This window comes from Cricetulus griseus, chromosome 3 (genome assembly GCF_003668045.3).
Source record: "Cricetulus griseus strain 17A/GY chromosome 3, alternate assembly CriGri-PICRH-1.0, whole genome shotgun sequence".
Lineage (NCBI taxonomy): Eukaryota > Metazoa > Chordata > Mammalia > Rodentia > Cricetidae > Cricetulus > Cricetulus griseus.
Genome location: NC_048596.1, coordinates 144,747,686 through 144,773,742, shown reverse-complemented (window position 1 = coordinate 144,773,742; position 26,057 = coordinate 144,747,686). Strand labels below are relative to the sequence as shown.

The 26,057-nt window shown below is 41.8% G+C and overlaps 1 protein-coding gene across 1 annotated transcript; it reads right to left on the bottom strand.

Annotated features, from left to right (window-relative positions):
• Positions 1-1,201: 1,201 nt before the first annotated feature.
• On the bottom strand, positions 1,202-14,221 carry LOC113835121 (STAM-binding protein-like). The gene is made up of 10 exons (XM_035441652.1): positions 14,093-14,221; positions 12,941-13,155; positions 11,268-11,346; positions 10,919-11,011; positions 10,201-10,486; positions 8,531-8,655; positions 7,653-7,790; positions 4,466-4,578; positions 3,491-3,590; positions 1,202-1,316 (listed from the first exon to the last, which is right to left on the bottom strand). The coding sequence occupies exons 1-10, from the start codon at positions 14,219-14,221 to the stop codon at positions 1,260-1,262; spliced, it is 1,335 nt and encodes a 444-aa protein (XP_035297543.1). The 3' UTR covers positions 1,202-1,259.
• Between the last annotated feature and the right edge of the window lie 11,836 nt (positions 14,222-26,057).

The following is a 26,057-nucleotide window of genomic DNA, read 5'->3' as shown; positions in this document are numbered from 1 at the left end:
CTGCATAGTTGTTACAATGCCTACAACTTGGGTTAGTACTGTTACTTATGCAGTACAAATTTGGAAAAGTAGATAATCAAAAAGTTACTTGAAATAATGTAAAGGTGAGAGAGCACCAGGCTGTAGAAAGAATGATCATGGACAGATCTGATGGAGACACAGCCTGAATTTCTTTATATCTCCAGCATTCATTGCTCAGTACAGAGGATATCGGCTTTCTGCTCATAGTCTCCCCCAAGGAACTCTAATGTTGTTTCTCATTAATTGAGAACTGTGAAAAATGAGCCCAAAAGACAAAAATATATGAACATATAGGCCTTGGAAATATTTAAAGACTGACTATGGTAAAACATATGATGTATTATCTACTGTTATAACACCTAATCACCCAGAAGTTATTCCAAACTTACAGATGAAGACAGCTGCACAGAGGAAAACTTGACTTGAAGAACTTGTATCCTCTAAATACTGAGGGTGAGCATTGTTGTTCAGCAATCATGAAGTATCTTCTTTCATTTGTACCTATTGATTAATTAGTTATTTAATTTTACCTACTGTAGTGTCTAAAAATCTGCAAATATGACTTAGAGTTTAAATATTTACAAGCTATGTCAACTGACATTATCAACAACTAATACTTTTTCTTTCTCTATTACCTGGCTTCCTCAGTACTGGATATATGATCAGACTTTCCGACCTACAGATGCATAAAAACTCAAACAAAAAACAGAGTTATAGCAAAAGTATTATATCATAAGTATATTCTCATTGGAAGAAATTATTCATTCATTAAGTACTGTTATTCCCTTAGTAATCTATTGATTTCTTACTACTAATTGTATGATCTTCAATTATGCAAATTATTTTAAGGAGAGATACACATTAAACAGAGTAAGTTATGAATAACTAAATTATTACAGCCTTTCACAGTAATAAAACAATTAAAATTTAAATTAAAGCAAAATGAAATGAAAACAGTTTTAGATACATAATGCAAAGTAGCCAGATACATCTATTTGTAAAGAATATATATATATTATTTATATATATTACCAACTTACATATATATATGTATGTGTATACCAACTTACATTCACTCACATATACACAAAATACACACACACACACACACACACACACACAAACACACACACACACACACACATACCACACACACACATACCACACACACACACACACACACACACACACACACACACACACACACACTCCCACTGAGGTGGGTATATGGGGTTTACTCATCGCAAATCCGTGATGGTTACCCTGCTCTTTTGGATGGTAACATGGCTGCAGTCCTGCAATTTGAAAAAAAGGAAAGGTGGTTGAAGCATGGAAAACTGTTTGAAACAACTTAAACTGTTTATATTATACCAAAAGAGACCCTTGTGTGACCCAGGCTAGAACATATAGCCAGGAGGATCCCGAAATCATCCTCCTGCCTCTAGTTCCCCGGTGCTGATTGTAAGCCAACACCAGCATGGCCGGTTTCAGTAGTGCTGGGAAATGAGTCCAGGTCTGGTGCTAGAAATAGGAGCACTCTCCCCACTGAGCCATATCCCCAGCAGTAAGTCTCTGAATAAAGATGCTCACTGCAGCCAGATAGTTCTCAGCCTAGAGGTGAAATCCTGATGCATTAGAAACACTGTCAAAAGATATGGCTCCCAACAATCCCACCTAGTTCTCCTCATGGTCAGAGTCAATGTCTCCCCATGTATCTTTGCCATCAATTTTCCAGAGTCACTTGGGAAATAGTCCTTTGTGAAAAGAGAAGAATAAGTTTGGTGCAGTATTGGAGTCATGATGTCAATCAGATGGCAAAGGTGACTTCATAGACCTTCAAGGATACTCACAATTGGCATACAATACAATACAATTGGCTCACATTTGACAATTGGAGTCATAATGTCAGTCAGTTGGTGAAGGTGACCTAATAGAGCTTCAAGGATACTCACAATTGTCATATAATATCATATAGGGATTTATCAGTCTGAAAGTCCTTATGTAACCTCAGCTAGCCTGAAACTGGTGTTCTCCTGCTGCAACTGCCCAAGAGCTGGTGCTATGGGTGTGTTTCACCAGGGTCAGATTCAGAAAATGTCTTTACAATTGAGAACTTGGGAACTTGTGTTCTAGATAATTTGATTTAAAATTGTGCAGTATCTTTCAATATCCCAATAACCAATCATGAATGTATCCTAAGATAGAGCTACATATTTTTGAACAGATCTGCTATAAAGTTCTTGCCCACAAACAACTGAAAACCCTGGCTTGACCCATGAACTACACAGTGGGGGCTGGAGTATGGTGCTGTGTTTAACAATACCCACTGCTCTTGCAGGGAAGTACACAGTGCACTATCACTTGACTCCAGATCTAGGGAATCTCAAAAACTCTTCTAACACACAGGCACTAAAGTCACATGTGCAAATCCACAGAGATACAGGGTCTATTTTTAAAAGACTATACAATGAAATTAACAGAATAAATATAACTAAATATATGTGTATATAAATGATTTAAAAATGAAAGATGAAAAGTCATTAGGGCTTGTTTTCCTGTTAGGAACAGGAGCAAATTCTATAGAAAAGCACATAAGCATTTATTATGATACACATAAACACACAGGGATTTCTACCTTTTGAAATTAGTACTCTGATCCCAGGGTCTCAGCCTTCATTGAGTTTCTGTGTGTCTAAATCCCTGGTTCTTATGTATTTTATGGGACAGGGTTCTCATCTACTCACAATGTTTTTACATTTCTTCTGAATAAAACTGCATAGAAAAGTTCAGGCTGATGTGCAGTAAAGTGCCAGAATGTCATTGGTCTGAGACTGACCTGAAGCACTGAGGTCCAATCATAATAAATATGATATCAGACACAACCTGGGAGAAGAATCCATCACCCTAGGCAGGTGAGATCCCTACTTTTGAGATAAAACTCCATAACGAATATGCTTAATTGACATATCTAACATGGCCTTTTCTTTGGCATTCAGATCACCCACTGAAACGTAGTAGTTGACATTGATGAAGAACAAATTACCATGAAATAGGACTTCAATAAGCTAATGGATTCCATACTATCTCAGTTACTTCTTTTCCCCACATTAGTGGCGATGAAATCCAGGGCATCAGGCACACTGAGCACATACTCTGTCCCCGAGGCCACCCCAGTCCTTCTTCCCGTCTCCTCTCAACACCCTGGAAAGTCCATAGTATTAGTATCCACACATATCAGGGTAAAGGGGCAGGACTGTCAGCACCCTCAAAGACAGTAAATGACCAGGGTGCAAATATGAGAAACTTATATCACCGGCCCTCTATTTCTAGATACATGATTACTATGGCTTTTTAGGAAGGTGAGTGATGAGGCTGAACATCCATGAGGGTCAAAAAAGGATGACAATACTTATCAGGTCTATGTCCTTGCTAGGAACATGGCCTCAAATTCTTGTACCCAGATACTTACGCAGAAGAGAGCTGAGTCCTGTTTATGGGGATGGAAGCCCCTCTTGGGGCAACATGAAATTTCTTTTAACCCATAGGATGTCAATGTGAAAATTCCAGTTCTGAAAACAGAAAAAGTAGACTCACAGTCAACCAGATATCTCTGCAACTCTCACTCCTCTCTCTCCCTTCCATCACTCTCTCTTCTTCCTCTCTGTCCTCTCCTATCTGTGACTTCTTTGCTTTCACTTTCACTTCTCTATCCCTTCCCCTTCCTCTGCACCTGTCTTTCCTCTGAAGTGCATAATTCTTTCTCTAGCACAGGTGTTGTGGAAGTCTTCCTTCTATTAATAGTGATCACTGTCTTAGGTGTTCTGTTAGGCCTTGTCTTCTTTGTCATAGTCCTAATTGCCCTCCCTCCTGCTCTACTTCTCCTCTTCCTCCTTCTCCTCTTCTTTGAGTTCCTCCTCATTCCCCCCTTCTTTTACCCCTCCATGGGCTCCTCTCTCTGTGTTTTCTCTCTCAACAGTAGACATGAGGAGGAAGATAAATCAAGCAAAAAATTGGATTTGTTCAGGCAAATTATTCTCAGGAACAAATACAGTTTGTGCTAAAACCTGAGACTACTAGTGGCTACCAAAATTATTCCAAAAAAAGCAGGATGGTTTACTGTTTCCTCAACACAAGCTCTGCTGAGGAATTCAGACTAATGTGACATTGGGAATGATATGGGATGACACTCTCATGCAGTGTCTGTTGTTGAATTTCTTCAACCTCTGGCTCTTGAGGTCACTTCTTGGCAATATGTCTTAGAACACCATCAGTGGTACCAGCACGACTTTTAGGTGCAGCTGGTGTTAATTAGGATGTGCACCTTAAAGGGAGGCTTCTCTAGCATTCAGTTGAGACCCTCTGGATATTGCTTAGTTTGTAAAGTGTTTTGAGCCATAGAAGATTTTGCTCGTATACCTTCCAGGCTTAAATTCTACATACTCACTGTTTATATTTGGGTGAGCACACCACTGCAATTGACTCTGGCAGCATCTTCTGGTAGCAAAAATGTGTGTGTATATCCACACTCGACAAGAAGGCTGTCTGGGTTGGATGGGTCTAAGGAGACAAAAGAATTCAAGAAATGCCCGTGAGCCCCATGTCTGATCCAAGGCAGGGGGTCCCAAGGAGTTTCAACAACTGGCTCCCACTATGACTCCCCAAATCATGCCAGGACAATCTCTGATCTGCTAGGTTGAGAAGTAAGAGGAAATGATCACTTTTGTCCTCCTCATCCACAAAGGTCTGAAGAAGCAGAGCTTCTATCAGTTACTTCTTAGGTGGTCCCTCACTGAGGACAAGATCCTTTATTCATCCATGCCTAGTTATACCTGATGTCTAAAGAGTAACCATTCCATGTTTTGTCCTTCAGCTTCTACCCTACCTCTGCTTCCCTCCTGCCCACAGCAGACTCTGATTCCATTTTCACCAAGAATTCCCCGGAATACTTCAAACAACAGTTCAATAGTCTCTCTGGGTCTTCAACTCCTTGCCTTCAATCCTGCCACTGAGACCTGTGTGATTTCTCCCTATGTGAAGAGGAGCCCAATCTGGCCTTATTTTGTGGCACTGTACCTACTACTGTCGCATTATCTTATGCCTCTTCCCTCTTCTCCTTTGGTGACTCACCAGATGTAAGCATACCTCAGCCAATTGCATGCCACAGTGGGGATGAACCAAGCACATGTTAAGGTAAGGAAGCCAGATGTAAAAGTCAAATATCTAACCATTGCTTTTCAAGGCACAAGAGTACTGAAATAATGATAGCATGGAGGGAGGTACACTTAGGAGATAAACTCTAATGATACTGAGGAAAAGATGCTTAGAACAAGAGGGGAATCAAAAGAAGGAAGTTGAAAAGCTGGACCAGGCTCTTGGAAAGTTCCTGTTTCCTTCTCTAAGTGTTGTATGCCCATAGATGTTTCCTCAAGGAGTCATTGGACTACACTGTTCATGTATGTAAACTTACAAGTAAGATACATTTTAAATTATAAAACATTTGTAAAATTAAAGTTATTAAAATGGTAAAAATCAATAAAACAAAAACCAACTAGACAAAACCTTGATCAAACCACTTCCCAGTGCCTGTATAATTGAGGACTCTCTTGACCTAGTTCTGCAAAGAGTGGTCTCATCACTCTCCTTTTCCTTGAGATCTACAGCCTAGATGAAAGCCACAACATGATAGTCCTGTGAGACTCTGTAATAGCCATAAATTCAGCACATTTTTTCAAGCTGAATTCTTCTCTTTACTACATGTTGTTGCCCAAGTCATCATCCAGCATTCTTCCTCCTGAATGACCCGATTCCAGTACTGTGCCAGTACAGCCAGTTTTCTGAGTCTTCTTTGAACCTTGCAGCCTCAGGCTACCATGACCTGCCTAATACTCATAGGCTGACCTCCTCAATGACCTCCAGCATGAGAACTGAATCTACTTCTTGATGGAGACTGTACCTGGGTTACATCATGAATTCTTTCTTTCACTGTCCCCGCTGTGTGGCTTCTGTGAATCCCATAACCATTCTCCTGCAGTCTTTTGTCTCTAACATCCCCACTGTGTTCCTGCTCTCCCCATTAGATCTCCTCCTTAGCTGTGAGGGAAACAATTCTCTTGCTCTCAGAACTCCCCATTTATCAGGTATTCTGAGCACTCTGCAAACAAAACCTCCCATGTCTATCTCCTGCCTTCACCTGGCTTCCCAGAACCTCCTTCCAACTGCCAGCAATGGTTCCACTTATGGGATACCTAACAAGTGCCTTAAATACCACAAGTTATGACTGAACTCCACTTCCAAAGTCATTCTTCCTCTAGATACCCTACTCTTGCTAATGAGAGGATCACTGCCATCCCAAAGGACCCAAATACAAGGTTGCCCTTGTTGCAGATTTCTCAACCTCTATTCCTCGGTCCTGAGTCTCTGAAACACCAAATTCCTAACACATGGCCATCACCCTCTAATCATCATTGGAAGTTAGCAGCTCCCAATCATTAAGTGACCTCCCAACTCCAACCAGTCTTGCAACTACCTCATTTTACCTTCTGGAGTATGGCTTTAATCACATCATTGTTCTGCCCAAAATAAACTGGAGAGCTCTCCCTTTACTCAAAAGCACCACTGTTCTTCCTGCCCCTACCCAACAATGAGAGCATGGTTGTAAGGGTCATGTTGAAACAATACTGCCATCCTTTTCTAACACCAACCCTAATTCTAAGCCAACAAAACTGCTTACTGACACAGTGTAACACCCCCTTGGAATCTCTTTTGTCTCCTCTTTATATGTCATCATAAGACACCTCAAGTGGGACTCCTCTTGAAACACACAGTTCCCTATATCTACCTCCTGCAGTGCACTCTGTCTCATGCGAATTGGTGCTAATTTTCTGTGTTGACTCCCATTTATGTCCAGGAACAAGGGGCTAGATTTCCATCATTCATGGTATATTATTGTCTGGCGAATAAGTATATTTCTTATGGAATTGAAGCATGAAGACCCAGAAGACTGTTCACATATTAGCACTGCCCAAGTTGTGAGTACAAATACATTTGATCTCTCAAAACCTAGAAATAGCCACCTGAGTGTGGCTTTCACCTGTCCCATTCCAAAAATAGCTGCATATTCTGTGATTTTGAGGCCTTGAACAGAAGAGAAGTATTCAGAAGGACTCTCTATGGAGGAACTATGTTTCCTTGAAGATCATGACAAGTCTACACAGCATGTCCAAATACTTGAAAACCTTGCATGAAAGAGCTCTTTGGGTGTTCACAAAACAAGTGCTTCTTCATAAATGCAAAATGCAATCATGAGAATGAACACTCATTTGACTTAGTTGAAATACTTCCATATAGCTTTTAGGTACGTGCTGTCTACAGCACTTTCTCATACATCTTAGGGAAGCTACTATTCTCTATGCACTCACAAGGAAGGTGATCTTTGAAGAACTACACTGAGTAAAAGGTGAATTATCAAAGAGGAAGTGTACCAGGAATGAGACTTTGACACAACACTGGAACACTAGTGACTGCATGTGCTCACAGATGGAGGAACTAGAATGGTTTGACTCTGTGCAGACAAAGATCTCAGGAGTGTACATGGAAGAGCAGCTCGCCACCAGTGAGGTCAATATGCTTACATGGATCCAACCTAAGGTGAGAAGGCCTAGTTCTTCTTGCTTAAAAAATAACTCCTCCTCGTTCTGGGCATAACAGTAATCAGGCCCTCCTTTCTGGACAGGAATGATGACATGGGTAACATGGTATGCTTCCTTTACCTGCCAAAAAATGCCTTGTTAGAATTCCCTGGCACTGTCAATACCACTCTCTCATAATGTAAGTAAGTGAAGTCCTCACGCCATTAAATGTCTCTCATCCTTCTCCCTGACCTCAGTGTTTCCCCACCTTGACTGCTCCAATGTTTTTCTGGGGTACCATATAAAAGCAAGGATGAACATGGGATGTCATCCCTCTTAGCACACCTTAGGGCCAGGGTCTTCCCTACAGCAGCCAACAGGTCTGTTCAGAAGTCTTCAGATGTTTAATTTATATTCCAAGCCTTAGCACAGAGTAGGTGCTCAGATCAGACCACATAAGTTATTGAGTGTTCCTCTGTTTAGAATTAGCTAAGGTGCTCTCTGCATGCCCCAATCCAGGGTTTCTGTCTGTCAGCCTTTCTGCTTTTACTTCAGTGTCTCACTCTGTATGTGAGCCTGGTTTGAACTTGTGGTAAGCCTCCAGTGTCAGTTTGCCATTGACTTCAACTACAGGCATTAGCCATGACTAGGATGAATATTTCTAACTATACCATTGAAGTAAATTGCTCAATTCAAGAGACTCTGATAAGCAACCTAATTCAAAGTCATCAAATTCAAGGTAACTCAGGTTCTTGTCACCCATGGCTCCTTTTGTGGAATGATATGTATGGACACAGCCATTGTATATCTTTAAGGGGAGTCATGGGCAGCCAACGGGGAAGAAACAGCCTCAGATCAGGAAGGAGTTTTCATATCTTTACCAGAGCACCACATAATACACCGCATGTCTCTATGCCTTTCTTGGTGTTCTTCCGTGCAGAACGGAGAAACTGATCGCAGAGGTCCTTTGGAAGGACCACAGGGTTGAGGCCTTTGGAGTTCTGACCTGCAATGGAAAAGAGAGAGAAGTCTGAGGTTACAGGATCTGGTGGCCCTTAGCAGAGCTCAGTCTGTTGGCCTGAAGGAAAATCAAAAAGTCTTTGGGAATCTCTCCAGGAGCCTCCTCCCCATAATGGAACCACAAAGCAGGCAGGGAGTGTGAGCACGGACTTCACTGTCAGCTTGAATTGATGGAACAACATGTTTCTGGGTGTGACTGTGAATTGACTCTAAAGAAACTTCTAGACAAAGTCCCCTCTCAAATCAGGTGGGTAACATGAAGCCCTTTGGGAGTGCAACAGGACAAACAGACCGAGAAAAGGAAAACATCTGATGTGTCTCTCCTGGGACAGACATGTCTTTTTTGTCCATGGTTCAGATCTCTGGGTTTGTAGGCCTCTGCACTCTCATTTCTCTGGGTTCTCATGAGTCTTGAGACCGAGTCTCACAACAGTGGCTTTCATGGTCTATGCCTTTATTCCAAACATGAGCCTAACTACTAGTATTCCAAAGCTTCCACCTTGAAGAAAGCTTGTGGAGGGCATGTTCAGCCATGAAGACCATTTTCTCCAAAAGCTGTGAGGCCACAGATCACCATCAAATTTTCAGAGGTTGCAGTTATACGGAAACATACACAGACTTACTCAAGGACACACAACCATAGATAGTCTCCAGTAGGGCATACTGTAGGGATGGCAAAGTCCCTTTAACCCTAGAACTTAACGGACATCCATGTGTACATAGCAACTAAAAATGCTGTGTCACTACACTTCAACTGTGAGTGAAGTTTGTGCACTAAGCTCAGCAAATTCCCAAGGATAGGCTTCTCAACTTAGCTAGGACCACTCACTCCTGAGTATTTCTACAGTCTGATAGGAACAGAAGAACTAATTCCTGCTCCTATGTTATATCATGCAGATGTGTAGACTTCTGAGTGCACCGGCTCTAGGCTGGCTAAGACTGAGTTTCTCAGTGGCATCTGGAAATGTTTGGATTGCTGAAGGCACAGGCCTATGGCTGAGAAAGGCTGGCTGTCACCCGTGCCTATTGAGAAGAATATTGCAATTTGCTTGAGGTTCTCATTCAAGAAGAGTTTTTGACTCATGCCAGACAATAGAAGAATCAACCAATACTTTAGAAACTTGTGAAAAGCCAGCCCAGGGGATGCACATTTGGAATGTCAACATTTACTTGGTGAGATGACAGAATATCAAGTCAGGCCTATTCAGGTTGTAAATCTGATCTGCCTTAAACTAAGTTAAAGGTTTTTTTTTTTTAATAAGAAGTCTGGGTGGCAGGAAGGAAAGAGACAACACTAGTCACAAGAGGTTCTGTTACCACAGCAAAGTGGATCCATGGAAGCCAAAGACTGAGGACATGGAAAAGGGGATGAAGCTTTCTCTGTGCTGCTCAGTGCTCCAGACTTCAGACATTCAACATCACCACCTTAATTTACTGGTGAGCTTCAGTCTCAAATGTGTGTGTCTCACTCAGATGCAACAGGGTCCACTTCCACATAATCTTTCCATGTCATGAACCTGTAGTGACTTACCTGGGCTTTCCACCATCTGAGTCTCCCCACCATGTGTGTCTGAAGATGTTTTGGGAGTGATCTCTTCAACGTCTTCCTGTGGAGTGCTTTCTGCTGAAGATTCTTCAGCACTTTCAATTGTTGATGCCAGGCTGGGGCCCGTCTCTCCACTCCTATCTTTACCAATTCCATCCACCAGCCTATCCAGAAGAGCGCTCCATTTGGCAAAATTTGGGGAGTTTTTTATCGTGTTTCTTACATCTTGCCAGAAGACCTTTTTTTCTGCCTCTTCCTCTTCTCTTTTTTTCTATAGAAAGAGAAATAGGACTACTCTAAACTTCAAATCTCAGAAGAAAAAGGCTTGTCAGCAATTAGATGAACAAAGTGCAGGTGTGTTCATGTCTGCCATCTCATCATGGGTCCATGCTCGCCTTCATAACCCTGATACTATTAAAAACAATGATCACCCCCTTAATCAGTTGCTGTATAACTGTCTTAAGGGATAATTCTCCCTCAATATTCTGAGTACCCTAATGCGTGTGTGTGTGTGTGTGTGTGTGTGTGTGTGTGTGTGTGTGTGTGTGTGTTGGCTTGTATAGGTACAAGTGCATGTGTTTGTAAGTGAGTGTAGTGCCTATCCATTGGATCACAGACTCCACTCACAGGGTACAACACGGTCCCAGGACACAGGATGACTAGGTGAAACACAAACATCCTGTGTTCATGCTCATACACTGACCTTATCTGCAAGGTATTCTGCAAACTCCTTGCTGTACTGCTCCAGGAGTTTGCTCTTCAGGATCTCAGCTTTTTCAAAGACCCTATTTATTGTCTGTAAAAACAAAACCAAAATGGAGACTTAGAATAGCCCTAATGTCAGACTAGAGGGGAAGAAAACAAGTGGGGAGAGGCACCAGTATCTTATGCATGACTTGAACCCCTTCCCTGCCATCCCTTTTTCTATGTACTGTGATGCGGAGGCAGCATCAGGTCCCCTCCCACTGAAGATGAGGATCTGTGATGTTCTCTGAGTAGCTCCCTATTGCTGTAGAGAATTTAGGTCAGCCCCATCGACAATGAAGACCCACCTTGTTGATTTTGGATCTTGTTCCCTTGGAAAGGGAGTTTTGATATTCCGGGCCTTTTCTGAGTTTCTCCACAAAGAGTCTAAAGGAATAAAGCAGAGAAACCAAAGTGTGCAGAAAAGTTCCAACTGTCTCAATGAGGCCCTGAAGAAATTTGGTCTCTCTATGCAGAGTTTAAGAAGTTCTTGGAGTGAGAAGAGGCACTTCCGGAAGTCCCTCATCCCTTCCCTTCCCAGTGCCTGGGGAGAGAAAGGAACTCACTATTGTATCAACTGGCACCTTCAGCAAACATCATCTATCAAGAAGTATAGGAAAGCCAACATGGTGGATGCTTGTCATCCCAGCACTCAGGCAAGAGCAGATAGAGTTAATGACCTCACAGAAATGTGGGGAAACAGATCCTCATCCTGAACTTCAAAATATGATACATACCGAGGTCTCATTCTTCCACTCATAATAACTGTATGGATGCTTGCTCACACAGCATCTTAGTGAATTGTTTTCCGGCAGGGCACAACCTCAACTCTGAGAACAATAGGCAATGAAAGGAGACACTGGGGGTACACAGAGCTGTGGAGAGCTGTGCAGTGGAAACTAGAAGGATGCTGCACAAGAAAAGCCTGCTAACCATCTTCAACACTCCTGTCAGTCCAAGAACCAGGAATGACTCTTGAGTGGAGGGTGGTATTGAAAACTGAGTGTGACAAACTGATGTCTGTGGGTGGGACACATAAATTCTCTAGTAAAAGTTATTTGTCTTTGGAAGGGAGAAGAAATGAGAGGGATTTTTAATGCAATCTCAAGAGTTTGCCTTCACCTCACAGAATACCAACATGGAAAACTAAATGAAGCCAGGTTCTAGGAATTGTAAACTGTGGTATCTGAGTTCATGTCTAAATCTGAGCTTTCTCTTCCTCTGTGGAACATGATGCTAATGTGCCTACTCAGCACACAGTCTACTGAAGATCAATGATGCTATACCCACAGAGCTCTTTCCCAGTGCCTGGGCAACTTACAGTCACTGCACATATCTCCTTAGGTTCTGTTTCAGCAAACTCATGGTTAGGCATGAGTGGTGAGATCTTTACTATCTTTTGCCTTCCTCAAACACAGAACATTCTTGTTCCTGAGGATGTAAGAGTCATTCTATGGTGACAGCTCTGCCACCTTGTAGCTATACCACCTACCCAAGTAGCACAGGGACTGTGCTGAGCCACTTAGACCCCAGGTAGTCCACAGTCCTCTGGTGACTGTTTAGCTACATTAAAGGCTAACTTCTACCTTATACTAATGAATAGGCCACAGGATTAAGAGAAGGGGATTCTTGGCTCTGCCACACAGCAATAAGCCTGTGACTGGATGCCTGTGTGGAGATAGAGCAGTCGACACACTCACCAATACAGACACATCCTGTTTACCTGCCATCTATTTCATCTAGAATCTGAGCCATGTGGGCACAAGCTCGTGAACTACTCATGAAATCCTTTATTTGTGATACCACCACCTTTGGTCCTCAAGTCTTTAAATAGCAAGGAAAATCATGTGTGTGAACTCCCATAAATCTAAATGAAAGATGTCTTTGTCAAGTTCCATAAGGTCAGCATAGCTGACAAGCATGAAGAGGAGGACAGAATGGATCAGTCACAGGATAGGAGATGGAAACTGCAGGCTCTCACGTTAAAAATTTGTGGTACTCCACAAAAGCTTCTTCTTCCAGTCCTTTTTTTTCAAGGTCTGCTGCAATCTTTATGAGGTCATTCCTCATTTTTATATACATTTCCCAGGGTACTTTACTGCTGACTTCAACTTTAAGCCCCGCAGAAATTAAAATTTGCATCCGCTCTTGGGGCGGAAGAGTTACATCTTCATATTTTTGGGTGGTGCTCTTTTTCTAAGACAGAAAACAGAAGATGGGGAACATTAGAAGCCATCCCCTGATATCCTGCCGCCCTGTCATTCTGCTGTCTACAACACACATATATACAGCGTGTGTATTTTTGTGGGTATGGTTGTGTGTGACAAAGCTCTTACTACAAAAATTAGAGGAAATAAAACACCACATTTGGTAATACAGCTCAATACGTTTAGTAAACAAACCCGGCCTAGGATCCCCTTACTATAGTAGTAAAGGGGTTGAGGTGGGAAAATGGGAGGAAGGAAGGAAGGAGAGGGAACTGGGATTAGTACTTAAATTAGATAGTTTTGAAGTTCGATAAAAATGGCACCACGTCTTTAAATTTGCCATATATGTATATGATTGTAAAAAAAAAAAACAACTACTTTTCAGTAGCAATGAGACTTACCTCATGTGGTGCCATACCAGTGAAAATTCCTGGACATCTCTGTTGTTTTCTGAGGCAGGATTTAAAACATTTACCTGTCACCAGATATACAAGAAGTTAGGAAAACAGATCCTTTGCTTCTCCAATAATTATATGTTAGTTTATGCATTGCTAAGTTACTGAGCACTACCCCCATGTAGTTGCAGGATTTAATACCAAAATTCAGTTGATGAGATAGTAGTCATATCCTAACTTCAGTTTCAATTGAAAAAACTGATATTAAATCAATCTTTTTCAAAACTTTACATTAGATGTCAATTTGAGATGGCAGTGGCTGCTGGCATCTCCAGAACCTTGGAGAAGCTCCTCGAAGACTTACAGACCCATGCAGGCACAGAGGGGAGAGGGGACAGCAGAGGATGAAGAGAGCACAACATCTCAGAAACAACTAAAAAGTCAAGTTTTATGGGAAGATGCTTTTTAAAAATGGACTCATTAAATTGAAAAAAAAGTGGCAGTTGGCAGAGCAGAGAATCATGCACATACCAGAGAAATGGAACCAGAGCTGTAGAAGCTCACACTAATGGAGATGGAGAGTGGTTCTTTGTCTGGATTGGGTCTCCTCAAAAGACCTCTATGGACTGTCCTGTATCTTGAGGTCATGTTGTTGTCCATAGTGAAGACTGCCACTAGAAACCATGTGGAAGTCCAAGATCTGTGCTATCACTGGCTGTTATGGCCTAGGAAGCTTCCTTTGTAGTGGTATCTATGACTGCAGCCTCATAACTGAGAATGAGAAACTATCACAGAAGACTTTTCCCTCCCCATAAATAAAAAATAGAGACCCTAGACCAGAAGCCACTGAAGACAATTCTTAAATTGTAATAAAGATGTTGAAGTGTTGCTCTAAAACCTTGATGGCTCTGGCAGGAGGAGTGGCTGTTGGATGTGGGGAGGGACTCAGTTATCTCTAAGGGGCTGGTCAGTCAAACTTTTACCATGCCCCAGGTATTATATTGACAACACAAATTAGGCTTGCTGTAGTCTTCTTCTATCTTTTAAAAATCAAAAGTGTTTGTGGATAGACTTGGGAGGAAGAGGAAGCTAGTGTGATTGGATGCATTGAATAAAATCCTCAAATAATAAAAATATGATTATGGAAAAATTACAACACATTTTATCATGAAAAATGATTCCTTTAAAACTGGACATGGTTTAATTTTAGGGCATGCTCTCAGGGAATTCATTATGTAACAGAGGGTGCTAGCCATGAGCTAGTGGTGACTCAGCTCCCTCAGCTCCCAAGTGCTCATGGAACACACCTGAACAAACAGTCCTGGAACTGACACTACTTTTGCAGAGTTTGTTTGGAGGATCACAGCAGGGAACACAGTTGCTCCTGTGACCTACCCATGAAAGACAAACCAAGTCTCTCCCTTGAAGGTCCAGCCCTAACTGAAATCTCTCAGGTCCAACGGTTCTACTCATTGATACCTGAGTAGAACCGAGCTGCCTATCCATCCCAGTCAGCCCAGACAAACCAGCTCATGGAGGAGAGGCAGATGTGGCAGGTAGTTCCCCTGACATCCCAACACCACAGGTCTACAGCACTGACACGGTAATACTAATGGGACAAACTGAGTGAAGGGAAGAATCATGGCCCTTGCTTATCCTCTCTACATACTCATCTCTCTCTCTGCTTCAGATGAAACAGTCCCAGGAACTCTCTGGTTTCCTTCTCTATATCATGCTCCTAAATACTCAGTACCTCAAAGAGCCCTGAGCCCCACAAGACTGTTGTTTCCCTAAGGAAAGTAAAGACACATTTAGTGACATGGTGGAGAAATGCTCTGTCCAAATTCAAACTCCTGGGAAATGTCAAATTCAAGACCACAGTTAGGCCATCAGCCTGATGTTCAGCACTTCCCCCTTCATCCCAAGTGTATTGGTGCCTCCCAATTTAGGAAGATGTCCAATTAAACAAACATTAAAGTTTCTCTTCCTACCTGACATCTTCAAGTCAGGAACAATGAACAAAATGAGTAGATCTGGATACAGGGAGGGTGTTGGTTTCAAAAAGGAGTAGGATCTGGGTAATGGGATGAGGAAATGGATTGTTGGGTTTCACAGTAAAAGATCCACGTCTGTGCAGAATCAAAGATGCTCAGCACTGAGGAACGTTTTGTCAGTTATTTCCAAGGTAACTTCAAAACTCTATCTGGTGCTGATTGGCTGAGGGAGAATGATGTCATCAAGCAGGTTAAAGCCAATAGGTATCCCAGGAGCCATGTGTTAAAGGGACAGTGAACACCTGCAGGAAGACTAGAGCAGCCCCGCATGGCTGCGACAGTTTCTGTTTCTAAACCCCTCAGTTTAGGAATGGTGTGGCATGTTTCTTACAAGTAGTCATTAATAAAATAAAATCATTGATCATTGACACATGATTTTCACATTTCAATTGATAACATTAATATATTACTATGCACAGATGTTGTCCTTGGTGTCTTAATTGCTGTTTTACAACTGTGAAAAGCCACCACGAGCAATGCAACTCTTCTTGATAGGAAGGACTTAATTGGGGGCCTGCTTACAATTTCAGAGTGAGTCTATGATCACCATGTTAGGAAACAGACATCATGCCATGACTCTACAGTATAACTGAGAGCTTTTCATCCTGATCCACAGGAGGCATCTGAGAAAGAGAGAGAGAGAGAGAGAGAGAGAGAGAGAGAGAGAGAGAGAGAGAGAGAGAGAGACAGAGAGAGACAGAGACAGAGAGACAGAGAGACAGAGAGACAGAGAGAGAGAGTATAAACCTTTGATACACTTCCTTCAATAGACAACATATACTCTAGTGCTTTCTAAACAGTCCATCACTGTGGACTAAGGATTCAAATAAATAATAAACCCTGGGGGTGGATCCATTCTCATCCAAACCATCAGTAAGTGGAAAGGAAGGCAGGAGACCCAGAAGCTGAGTGAAGGCAGTCCTCCTGAAACTGTGTCATTTAATATTTGGCAAGTGACTGCATCATTCAAGGATCAAAGGACATGATTGAAGGCTCCTTTGGACAAAATGTGGTACATTTATACAATGGAGTAATACTCAGCTATTCAAAAATGACATCATGATACTTGAATGAAAATAGATGGAAACATAAAAATCATTCTGTGTGAGGGAATGCACATCCAGAAAGATAAATATGGCATGTATTCACTTATATGTGGATATTAACCTTATGGGTTGGAAAAAAAACCTATAATCCATATCAAAGGAGAGCTTAGTGATAAAGGAGTGAATTGGGTGTGGGGCATCCCACATGCATCTCCCCTGGGTGGGGGGAAATGAAATAGATTTTACAGGTGGACTGGAGCCATGTGCAGAAGTGAATAGTTGGATTAGGTAGGGACGTGGAGATAATAGATTTGAGGGAGGGAATTTGAGGAGAGACAGGTGGAATTGAGTGGTATTTGAGGAATGACACAGAAAACTAGTGCAGTTGGAAATTCCTAAGCTATAAAAAAGTGATCCTAATGAGGTCTAATGTTGGAAGATTCAAAGTACCAATTGGCCACTTCTTGTTACCAAAGGAGGCCTCCGGTACTAGGACTAGGCTGCATTGAGTTCAGTTGTTGGGCAAGTGCATAATAGGAAAATCCACAAAATACCCTGGCTGTTGCTCAAACAATGGCATGCTCTCCGTTGAATGATAGTGTGGCCCCATTGCTAAGGACAACCCGCATACAACTCAGTAAACATGAGGTCAATCTGATGCCTATGTGGAGCCTTCACCCATGTGTTCTAGTGTCAGTGGTTTGGGAGGGTACTCTCCAGGCTACAAAAGAGAAAAATAAACACCAACCCAGCCACAAGGACTTTGACCTACAGTCTTTCCTGCCTACAAGATATGATAGAGCAACTAAATACTCTAATGAAAAGTATCATGAAATATACATTCCAAATACATCCTGTATTTGCAGATATTAGAGAAATCATGTGAATATCCAATGCTTTACTTGTTCTATTTCCATGAAAGATTAGTGGATTTAGAATTCAAAATCACATTAATTAAAAGTACATGCTGCATGTATTACCATGTAATGAGAGAGCTTTACTACAAAGATAATTTTACATTAGAAATCTGACTTGAATTGCTGTTGGTGTGTCATACACACTGTCTTCCTATTCCATAATAAGAAATATCAAGTAAAAACATTTATCTCCTTACTGTTAGAGACTTTGTGGCCACTTTATTGCTTTCCATGCCTTATTCTGTGAGGATTTTTGATTCTGAGTGAGGAAACCCAAGGGTTATTTATTTAATCTTCTCTTTAGTTCCCCTGTTGTAAGAATGTGAAATGACAAAGAAATAGTTTCTAAATCAGGAAAGAAAACACAGTAAAGATATAACTAAGTAAGGAGGATTCAGAGAGTCTAGTGGAATTTTAAGGAAGCAACACAGAGGTTCTAAGAGGTTCAGTGTGGCTGGATTTATGTTGATGTCTTAGATCCATTTGAACTTAAGTTTTGTGCATGGTGATAGACATGGATCCATCTGCAGTCTTCTGCATGTCAGCATCCAGTTATGCCAGTGTCATTTGTTGAAGATGTTTTCTTTTTCCACTGCATAATTTTAGCTTCTTATTAAAAAATCAGAGTCTTTGATTTGAACCCATTGGTCTAGCTGTCTGTTCTAGTGCCAATACCAAGCTGTTTCCATTATTATGGCTCTATAGTAGAACTTGAAGTCAGGTGGTGCCTGTGGAAGTTCCTTTACTACACGAGATTGTTTTGGCTATCATTTTTTTGTTGTTTTTTTCCTATAAACTTGTGAATTGGACTATCAATGTCTGTGAAGAATTGTGCTGGGATATTGATGGGGATTGCCTTTAATCTGTAGATTGCTTTGGGTAGGATGGCAATTTTTACTATGTTGATCCTACCTATCCAAGAACATGGGAGATCTTTCCATTTTCTGATATCTTCTTTAATTTTTTTAAAAGATCAAAAATACTGATGGACAGCTTATAGTTTAGATGATATTAAGTAAGAGGAACACTCCTCCCTTAATTGTGGGAATGCAAAAGTGCACAACCACTTTGGAAATCAGATTGGCTGTTTCTCAGGAAAATGGGTACCTATCTGCTGCAAGACACAAAAATACCACTTTTGGATATATACTACAAGATTGTACGCTCTTACCACAAGGATGTTTGCACAACTATGCTTATAGCAACATTATTCCTAAGAACCACAACCTGGAAACAACTTAGATGCCCCTCAACCAAAGAATGGATAAGGAAAATGTAGTACATATATACACAATGGGATACCACTCAGTGGTAAAAACAACAACAACAACAACAACAACAACAATGACATCTTGAAATTCTCAGGCAAATGGATGGAACTAGAAGAAACCTTGCTGAGTGAGGTAACCCAGACACAGAAAGACAAACATAGTATGTACTCACTCATAAGTGGATATTAGGCATGGAGCAAAGGATAACCAGCCTACAATTCACAACCTCAGAGAAGCTAGGAAACAAGGTGGACCCTAAGAGAGATGTATATGGATCCCCAGAGAAGGGAAAGGGACAAGATCTCATGAGTAATTTGGGAGCATGGAGTGATGGAAAGGAAGGTAGGAGAAAGAGGAAGGGAGAAGGGGAGGAGAACATGAGGGACCAGGAAGGTTGAATTGGGAGACGGACACAGAAAGAGAACAAAGAAAGAGATACCTTAATAGAGGGAGCCATTATGGAGGTGAATGAGAGAGGCAGCCTTCCCCAGCTGTGAGCCTGTACAAGCAGCAATCCACACACTGGCATAACATACTGAAGGAACAAGAATAAGTTGTTCTCTTCCTATTTGCTGGGGAGTAATAATTGCGAAAGTGTTGACTTTTCCCTGCTAATTTGGAAAACCTGTCCCCTTAGCTTTGCTGGGCATAATGCAACCATCTTCAGTCACAACTGGAGTCTGGGGCTGCAACTTTCCTAGGCTGTGTGTGCACATGGATTTCCCTGCAGTTCCGGGGTCTAAAACCCCTTCCCAGTAGCTATATCATGCCTTATTGGGGACAGACTGACCTTCATACAATCTCTGTGTAAGTTTCCATGTATCTGCAACCTCTTAAAATTTAATAAGTTTTCTCAGGTCTACATAGCTCTTGGGGAAAAATGGTCTACATGGCTGAGCTTGTCCACAACAGTCTTTCTTCAATGTGGAAGCTCTGGGATACTAGTAGTTTGGTTCCCTCTATGTCTGAAAGGTACAGACCATGGAATCTCTTTTATGAGTCTCAGTCTCAAGACCTACAAAAACCCAGGGAAACATTAAGTCCATACCTGAGAGTCCAGAGGGCAGCTGGCCTGGAGATCTGAACCTTGGATAAAGAAGACATGTCTGTTCCAGGAAGTTTACCTTTTCTCTGCCTGTCTGTCCTGTTTAATTCCCAGAAGGTTACATGTTACATGTTACCCACCTGAGATGGGACTTTGCCCACTGAGACTGTGAACACACTCAGGAAATTCTTTACAATCAACTGAATGATTCTCTCCTTTTAAAGGCCTCAAACTCACTGAACAAGCATCTTTTATTGGAAGGGGGCAGGTATAAGCCACACTCAGGTGGTTATTTCTAGGTTTTAGAGATCACAAGTATTTGTACTCACAGCTTGGGAAGTGCTGACATGTGACACAGTTTTCTGTGTCTAAATGCTTCATCTACATAAATTCTTACTACTTGTCTAACAATATTATCCTAGATGGAAATCTGACCCCTTGTGACTGGACACAAAAGGGAGATGACACATAAAATTAGCACCAATCCACATGAGGCAGAGTACATTCTATTCTTATGGGGGGGTATTTAAAGGCAGTGTGGGGATCAGAGGAAGAGGTGTCCAAAGTAGACTTCCAAGGGAGAGTTGTCCTAAATCTGTAAGCAGTCCTGTTGCCTGGGATATGTGGTTTGTGTTAGAAAAGGGATGGCATGTTGGTGTTGACTTGACCGTCAGAGACATGTTCTCCATTGTTGGGTGTGGGCAGGAAGAACAGCAGTGCTTTTGAGTAAAGGAAAGCTCTTCAGGTTTTTGGGCACAATAATGATGTGACCGAACCAAACTCTAGAAGGTAAAATAAAGGAGTTTAAGGTTGTTTTCAATGGTGAGGTCAATAGATGTTTGGGAGCTGCTACCTCCCAATGATGATGAGAGGGTATGGCCATATGTTCAGGAATGTGTGGTTTCAGGGATTCAGGACTGAGGAATAGAGGTTGTCAAGTCTGTGACAGGGCAAACTTGCAGTTGGGCCCTTGGGGATGGCAGTGATCATCAAATAAGCATGAGTAGGGGAATCTAGAAGAAGATTGATTTTGGAAGTGGTTTTCAGTCCTACGTTGTGGAGTTTAAGACAATTGTGAGATATACCATTTGTAAGGACATTGCTGTTGCTTGGAAGGAGGTTATTGGAAGGCAGGGAACACAGGAGATGAATCTGGGTTGCTTTCAGGCAGCAGGCCCAGAATACATGGTAAATTTAGGGAGCTGTCTGCAATAGATAGAGTGCAAAAGACAAATTCTCTGGCAGCTGAGAAAGAGTCCTCATGTGAGTGGGGACACAGTGGGAGATGACAGAGACACAAGACTGCAGAAGAACTGCTTTTGGTCTTCACAGAAGTCACAAAGCAGGGACAGTGGGAGAAGGAATTCATGATGTGACCCACTGACTGGCTCCAGAAGGAAGAGGACTCAGATCCCATGCTGAAGCTGGAGCTTATTGATGATGTTGGCTAATGAGGTTTAGGTCATTGTGGCCAGATTGCAAGGCTGGAAGAAGCCATAGGTAGATGGGTGTATGGACACAGTCCTAGAATACTACAATTCAACACATGAGACTGCCAGATGGTGATTTTGTCACTAATAGTGTGAAGCAGAAAGACCGAGGCTCAAAAAACATGTTCTGAATTTATGGCTATTGCAGGGTCTCACAGGACTATCATGTTGAGACTTATAGGCTGTAGAGCCCAGGGAAAGGAGAATGATGAGGCCACTCTGCAGAACTGGGTCAATGGAGTCCTCAAATGTACAGGAACTGGAAAATGGTTTGATTATGCTCTTGTGTAAATGGCTTTTTTCTTGGTTTCACTTTTTTCTCGACTTCCTTTAGTTTTGCTAATGCTTCATATTTTACAATATAGCTTACTTGTAAGTGTACACACATGAACAGTAGAATTTAATGGCTTCCTGAGAAAATATATATATGTGCATACATCACTTAGAGCCTGGTTCAACTTTCAAACTTCCTTCCTCTGAGGCTGATCCCCCTCTTGTTCTAAGCATCTCTTCCTCAATTTCCTGAGAGTTCATCACCTAAGTGTGCCTCCCTCTATGCTATCATTACTTCAACTCTGCTAGAGTTTTTATATGCAATGTTTAGATATGTGACTTTTACATCTGGCTTTCTTGGCTTAATGTCTGCATGGTTCACCCCCACTCTGGCAGGCAGTTGTCTGAAGTATGTTTACACCTGGTGAGCCAGTGATGGAGGGAAGGCCGAGAAGGGAAGAGGCATAAGTTAATGCAACAGTAGTATGTACTTTACCATCTCAGAAGAGCAGAAGGGGCTCCTCTTCACACAGGGAGAAATCACACAGGTCTCAGTGGCAGGATTGAAGGCAGAGAGCTGCAGATCCAGATAGACTGTAGAACTGATGTTTCAAGTAGTCCTGCAAACTCTTGGTGAAGATGGAATCAGAATCTGTTGTTGACAGAAGGGAAGCAGAGGTAGGTTACAAGCTGAAGGACAAAACTTGGAATGGTTACTCTTTAGACATCAGGAATAACTATGCATGGATGAATAAAGGATCATGTCCTCAGTGAGGGACAGCTAAGAAGTAATTGATAGAAGCTCAGCTTCTTCAGACCTTTGTGGATCAGGAGGACAAAATACAAGGGAGTGTAACAAAGTGTTTTCCTTGCATGATTTGAGGAATCATGGTGTCAACCTGTTGTTGAAGCTCTGTAGCAGGCTTTTGTTGACTGCCAGTCCACAAATCATGACATGAAGACTTAGTATTAATTATGAATAATCTGTCTTAGCTTAGGCTTATCTCTCTACTTTTTTATACTTGAATTAACCCATTTCAATTAATCTATGTGCTACCCCAAGGCTCTTTTACCTCATCTATGTACTGTCCATCTTGCTTTTCTGCTTCTTCCATAGCTTGCTGGCTGACCCCTGGCTGGCAGACCCAGGCCTTTTTTCCCCTCTTCTCTCTACCCCCAGCCCTACCTATCCCTACTATATCAAGCTATGACCATTCATTTTTTTATTAGATCAATCATGTGTCTTAGGCAGGCTAGGTGAAACAGCAACACATCTTTACATAGTGAAACAAGTTTTGTATAATGCAACAAATGTTTACATAGTTAAACAAATATTTTATATCACAACTAAACTCCTTCCACCTGCCTTTCTTGGTGGATCAGGCATGGGCTTATCATGAATTCTTAGCTTCTTATGTCTTCTCCCACCCATCCAACCCAGACAGCCTTCATATTGAGTGCAAATTTATACACACAGTTTTGCTAAAAAAGATGCTGCCACAATTAGTTGCAGTGGTGTGTTTTCCCAAATATAAAAACTGAGTATGTAGGATTCTGTTCTGGAAGGTAAAAGAGAAATGTTCTATGACTCAGAATACTTTAAAAACTGAATAATATAAACAGAGAATCTTTAGTGAATGTAATAAATGGCTCCCTTTTAGATATATATTCCAATTAATACCAGAAGCTCTCAAAAAGATATGCTGACACACAGCAATCCCAATGTAATACTTTGGCATTTACTTTTAACTCTCTTTCCTGTGTGTATTTACAGATAAGTATGCTTTTGAAAAATGGGTGTTTTTCTCCATGAATGCAGGTATACATGCAATGTTTTTAGAAAGCCCTTTACACACTATACACTTTCACACTGAAACCAGAATGTCAACATTCTGATGAAGTTGAACAAAATGGTTCATGTTTTTTTTTCAAACAGGGTTTCTCTGTGGCTTTGGAGGTTGCCCTGGAACTAGCTCTTGTAGACCAGGGTGGTCTCAAACTCACAGAGATCAGACTACCTCTGCCTCCCAAGTGTTCAAGGTTTTTGTCTGTATTTTAAAAGTTGCCTTTGGTAAGGCACCAGCTGCAGGTGTGCACCTAATCATGTCCTGAAATGATTGGTTTTGCTTGTCAAAGCTATCATGAGATTTAACAGGAATAATCTTGTGAGGGCAAGAATCTGCCCATTTGTGTGTTGTCAAACCAACACTATTCAACGTTTGTCATTGCCTGACTCTTTTCTCCAAAGGACAGAACTACAGCAAGAGATACAACAGGTTTAGGGAGCTGAGATAGGGTAGATCGTTTGTTTTCTGAGCTTTCTGCAACTTTGGACCTAGTCAGACTCACTTCTAAAAGATAAATGTTAGACAATCACTAAGAACCTGATTAAGACTTGTAGAATTTATGTTCACACCCACTGTCCCCTTTCCTGGACAGAAAACATTTAATAAACAGTGCATTAATACACACATCAAAACCCCATTCTCTGAAAAAGTACTTTTCTCCAAATAAAACCCTGGTTTCAGCTTCTATCTAACAGAACATGCTGTGATGGCACAGTCTGCTGAGGTGGACTCCACCCCATTTTAGGTACCTGGGGAAGTTCTTTAAGCTTGCCGACTACAGTATGCATCACTTTGGGACTTTAATTGAATAAGAGGGGTATTTCTATGTCCAACTCCAAAGCCAGTTAGCTCCTCACTCAGGAGTCATACAGCTCTATTTAACCTCACCCTATCCAGTTCTAAGGCATAACTAAAGGACTTGAGAAATTATGGGGACGATGGAAGTTACAAAAGTGCCTCACAGGAGACTAGAACAAACCACCTGAGTTCAAGGATTCTAACACAATTCACATTTGCTGAGAAGGCTACTGACCTGGGACTAGTACTCTTTTGTATATAAATATTGTAACATCTAATTTAATGTTATGAAAGCAGTGACCCAGACTTATGGCTTGAATGTGTAAGAAACTAAGTAGGGTCTCATTCCTCTGGGACATTCAAACAGGACTAGTGACCTTTGTTTCTAGTAAAGACATCAAAGTTCCTGCATCCCTGTGAGCTACAACTGTTCCTAGTCCTGTCAATCCCTCTCAACAAACACCTAAGGGATCACTTAGTTTCCTTAGCGATTCCTTGAGGATCACAATCCCCAAACCGAACAAAGTCCTATATATAACATTTGTAATGTCAGGGAAGTTTGACTGTTTTTAAAAGACTCTGGGGTATGCCTTCACTTTCTTTCTATTGCATCTTTCTCTTAAGTCTCATGCTTAAATATTATAAACTATCTTTTTTTAAAATTTTATTTTATTAGTTCTAGTTAGGGAACAAGCTTATTTCAAGTCACTTCTCCCTCTCCCTCCCCTCACCCCCAAACTTTCTCCCCCACCCCCAGCCCACCCCCCAACCCCATCCACCCACTACTCCCCAGGCAGGGTAGGGCCCTCAACGGGAGCTCAGCAAAGTCCACCAAGTCTTCCTATGCTGATCCTGGGCCCTTCCCCATGTGTCCAGGGCCAGAGTGTAACCCTTCATATGGGATGGGCTCTCAAAGTCCCTTCTTGCACCAGGGAAAAATACTAATCCACTACCAGAGGCTCCCTGGAGTGCAGAGGCCTCCTTATTGACATCCATGTTCAGGGGTCTGGATCAGTCTTGTACAGGCCTCCTGGACAGCATCTGGGGTCGATGTGCTCTCCCTTGTTCAGGCCAACAGTTCCTGTGGGTTTCTCCATCCTAGTACAGACCCCTTCGTTCTTCATTCCTCCCTCTCTTCAACTAAATTCCCAATTTCGGCTCATTGTATATCTGTGGATGTCTGTCTCTGTTTCCATCAGCCACTGGGTGAGGGCTCTAGGATGGCATAAAGAGAAGTCATCAATCTCATTTTAGGGGGAGGGTTTTTAGGTTATCCTCTCCACCATTGCCTGGATTGTCAGATCGTGTCATCCTTGTAGGTCTCTGGAGATCTCCCTGGTTCCTGATCCCTTCTCGGGCCTACAGTGGCTCCCTCTGATATCGTATCTCTCATCTTGCTCTCTTTCCTCTATTCTTCCCCCAACTCAATGTTTCTGCCCCTCCATTTCCTCTCCTCTTCTCCTCTTCTCTTGCTCTTATTGTAGCAGCTCCTTCCCCCCCCCTCATGCCCCCAATTAGTTCGGGAGTTCATGCCACTTCCATTCCTGGGGACCATTTAACCCTTAGAGTCCTTCATGTTTCCTAGTTTCTTTGGTGAAGAGCATTATATACTGGTAGTCTTTTGTTCTATGTCTAAAATTCATATATCAGTGAGTACATACCTTGCTTGTCTTTTTGTGACTGGGTTACCTCACTCAGGATGGTTTCCTCTAGTTCCATCCATTTGCCTGCGAATTTCAAGATTCCATTGCTTTT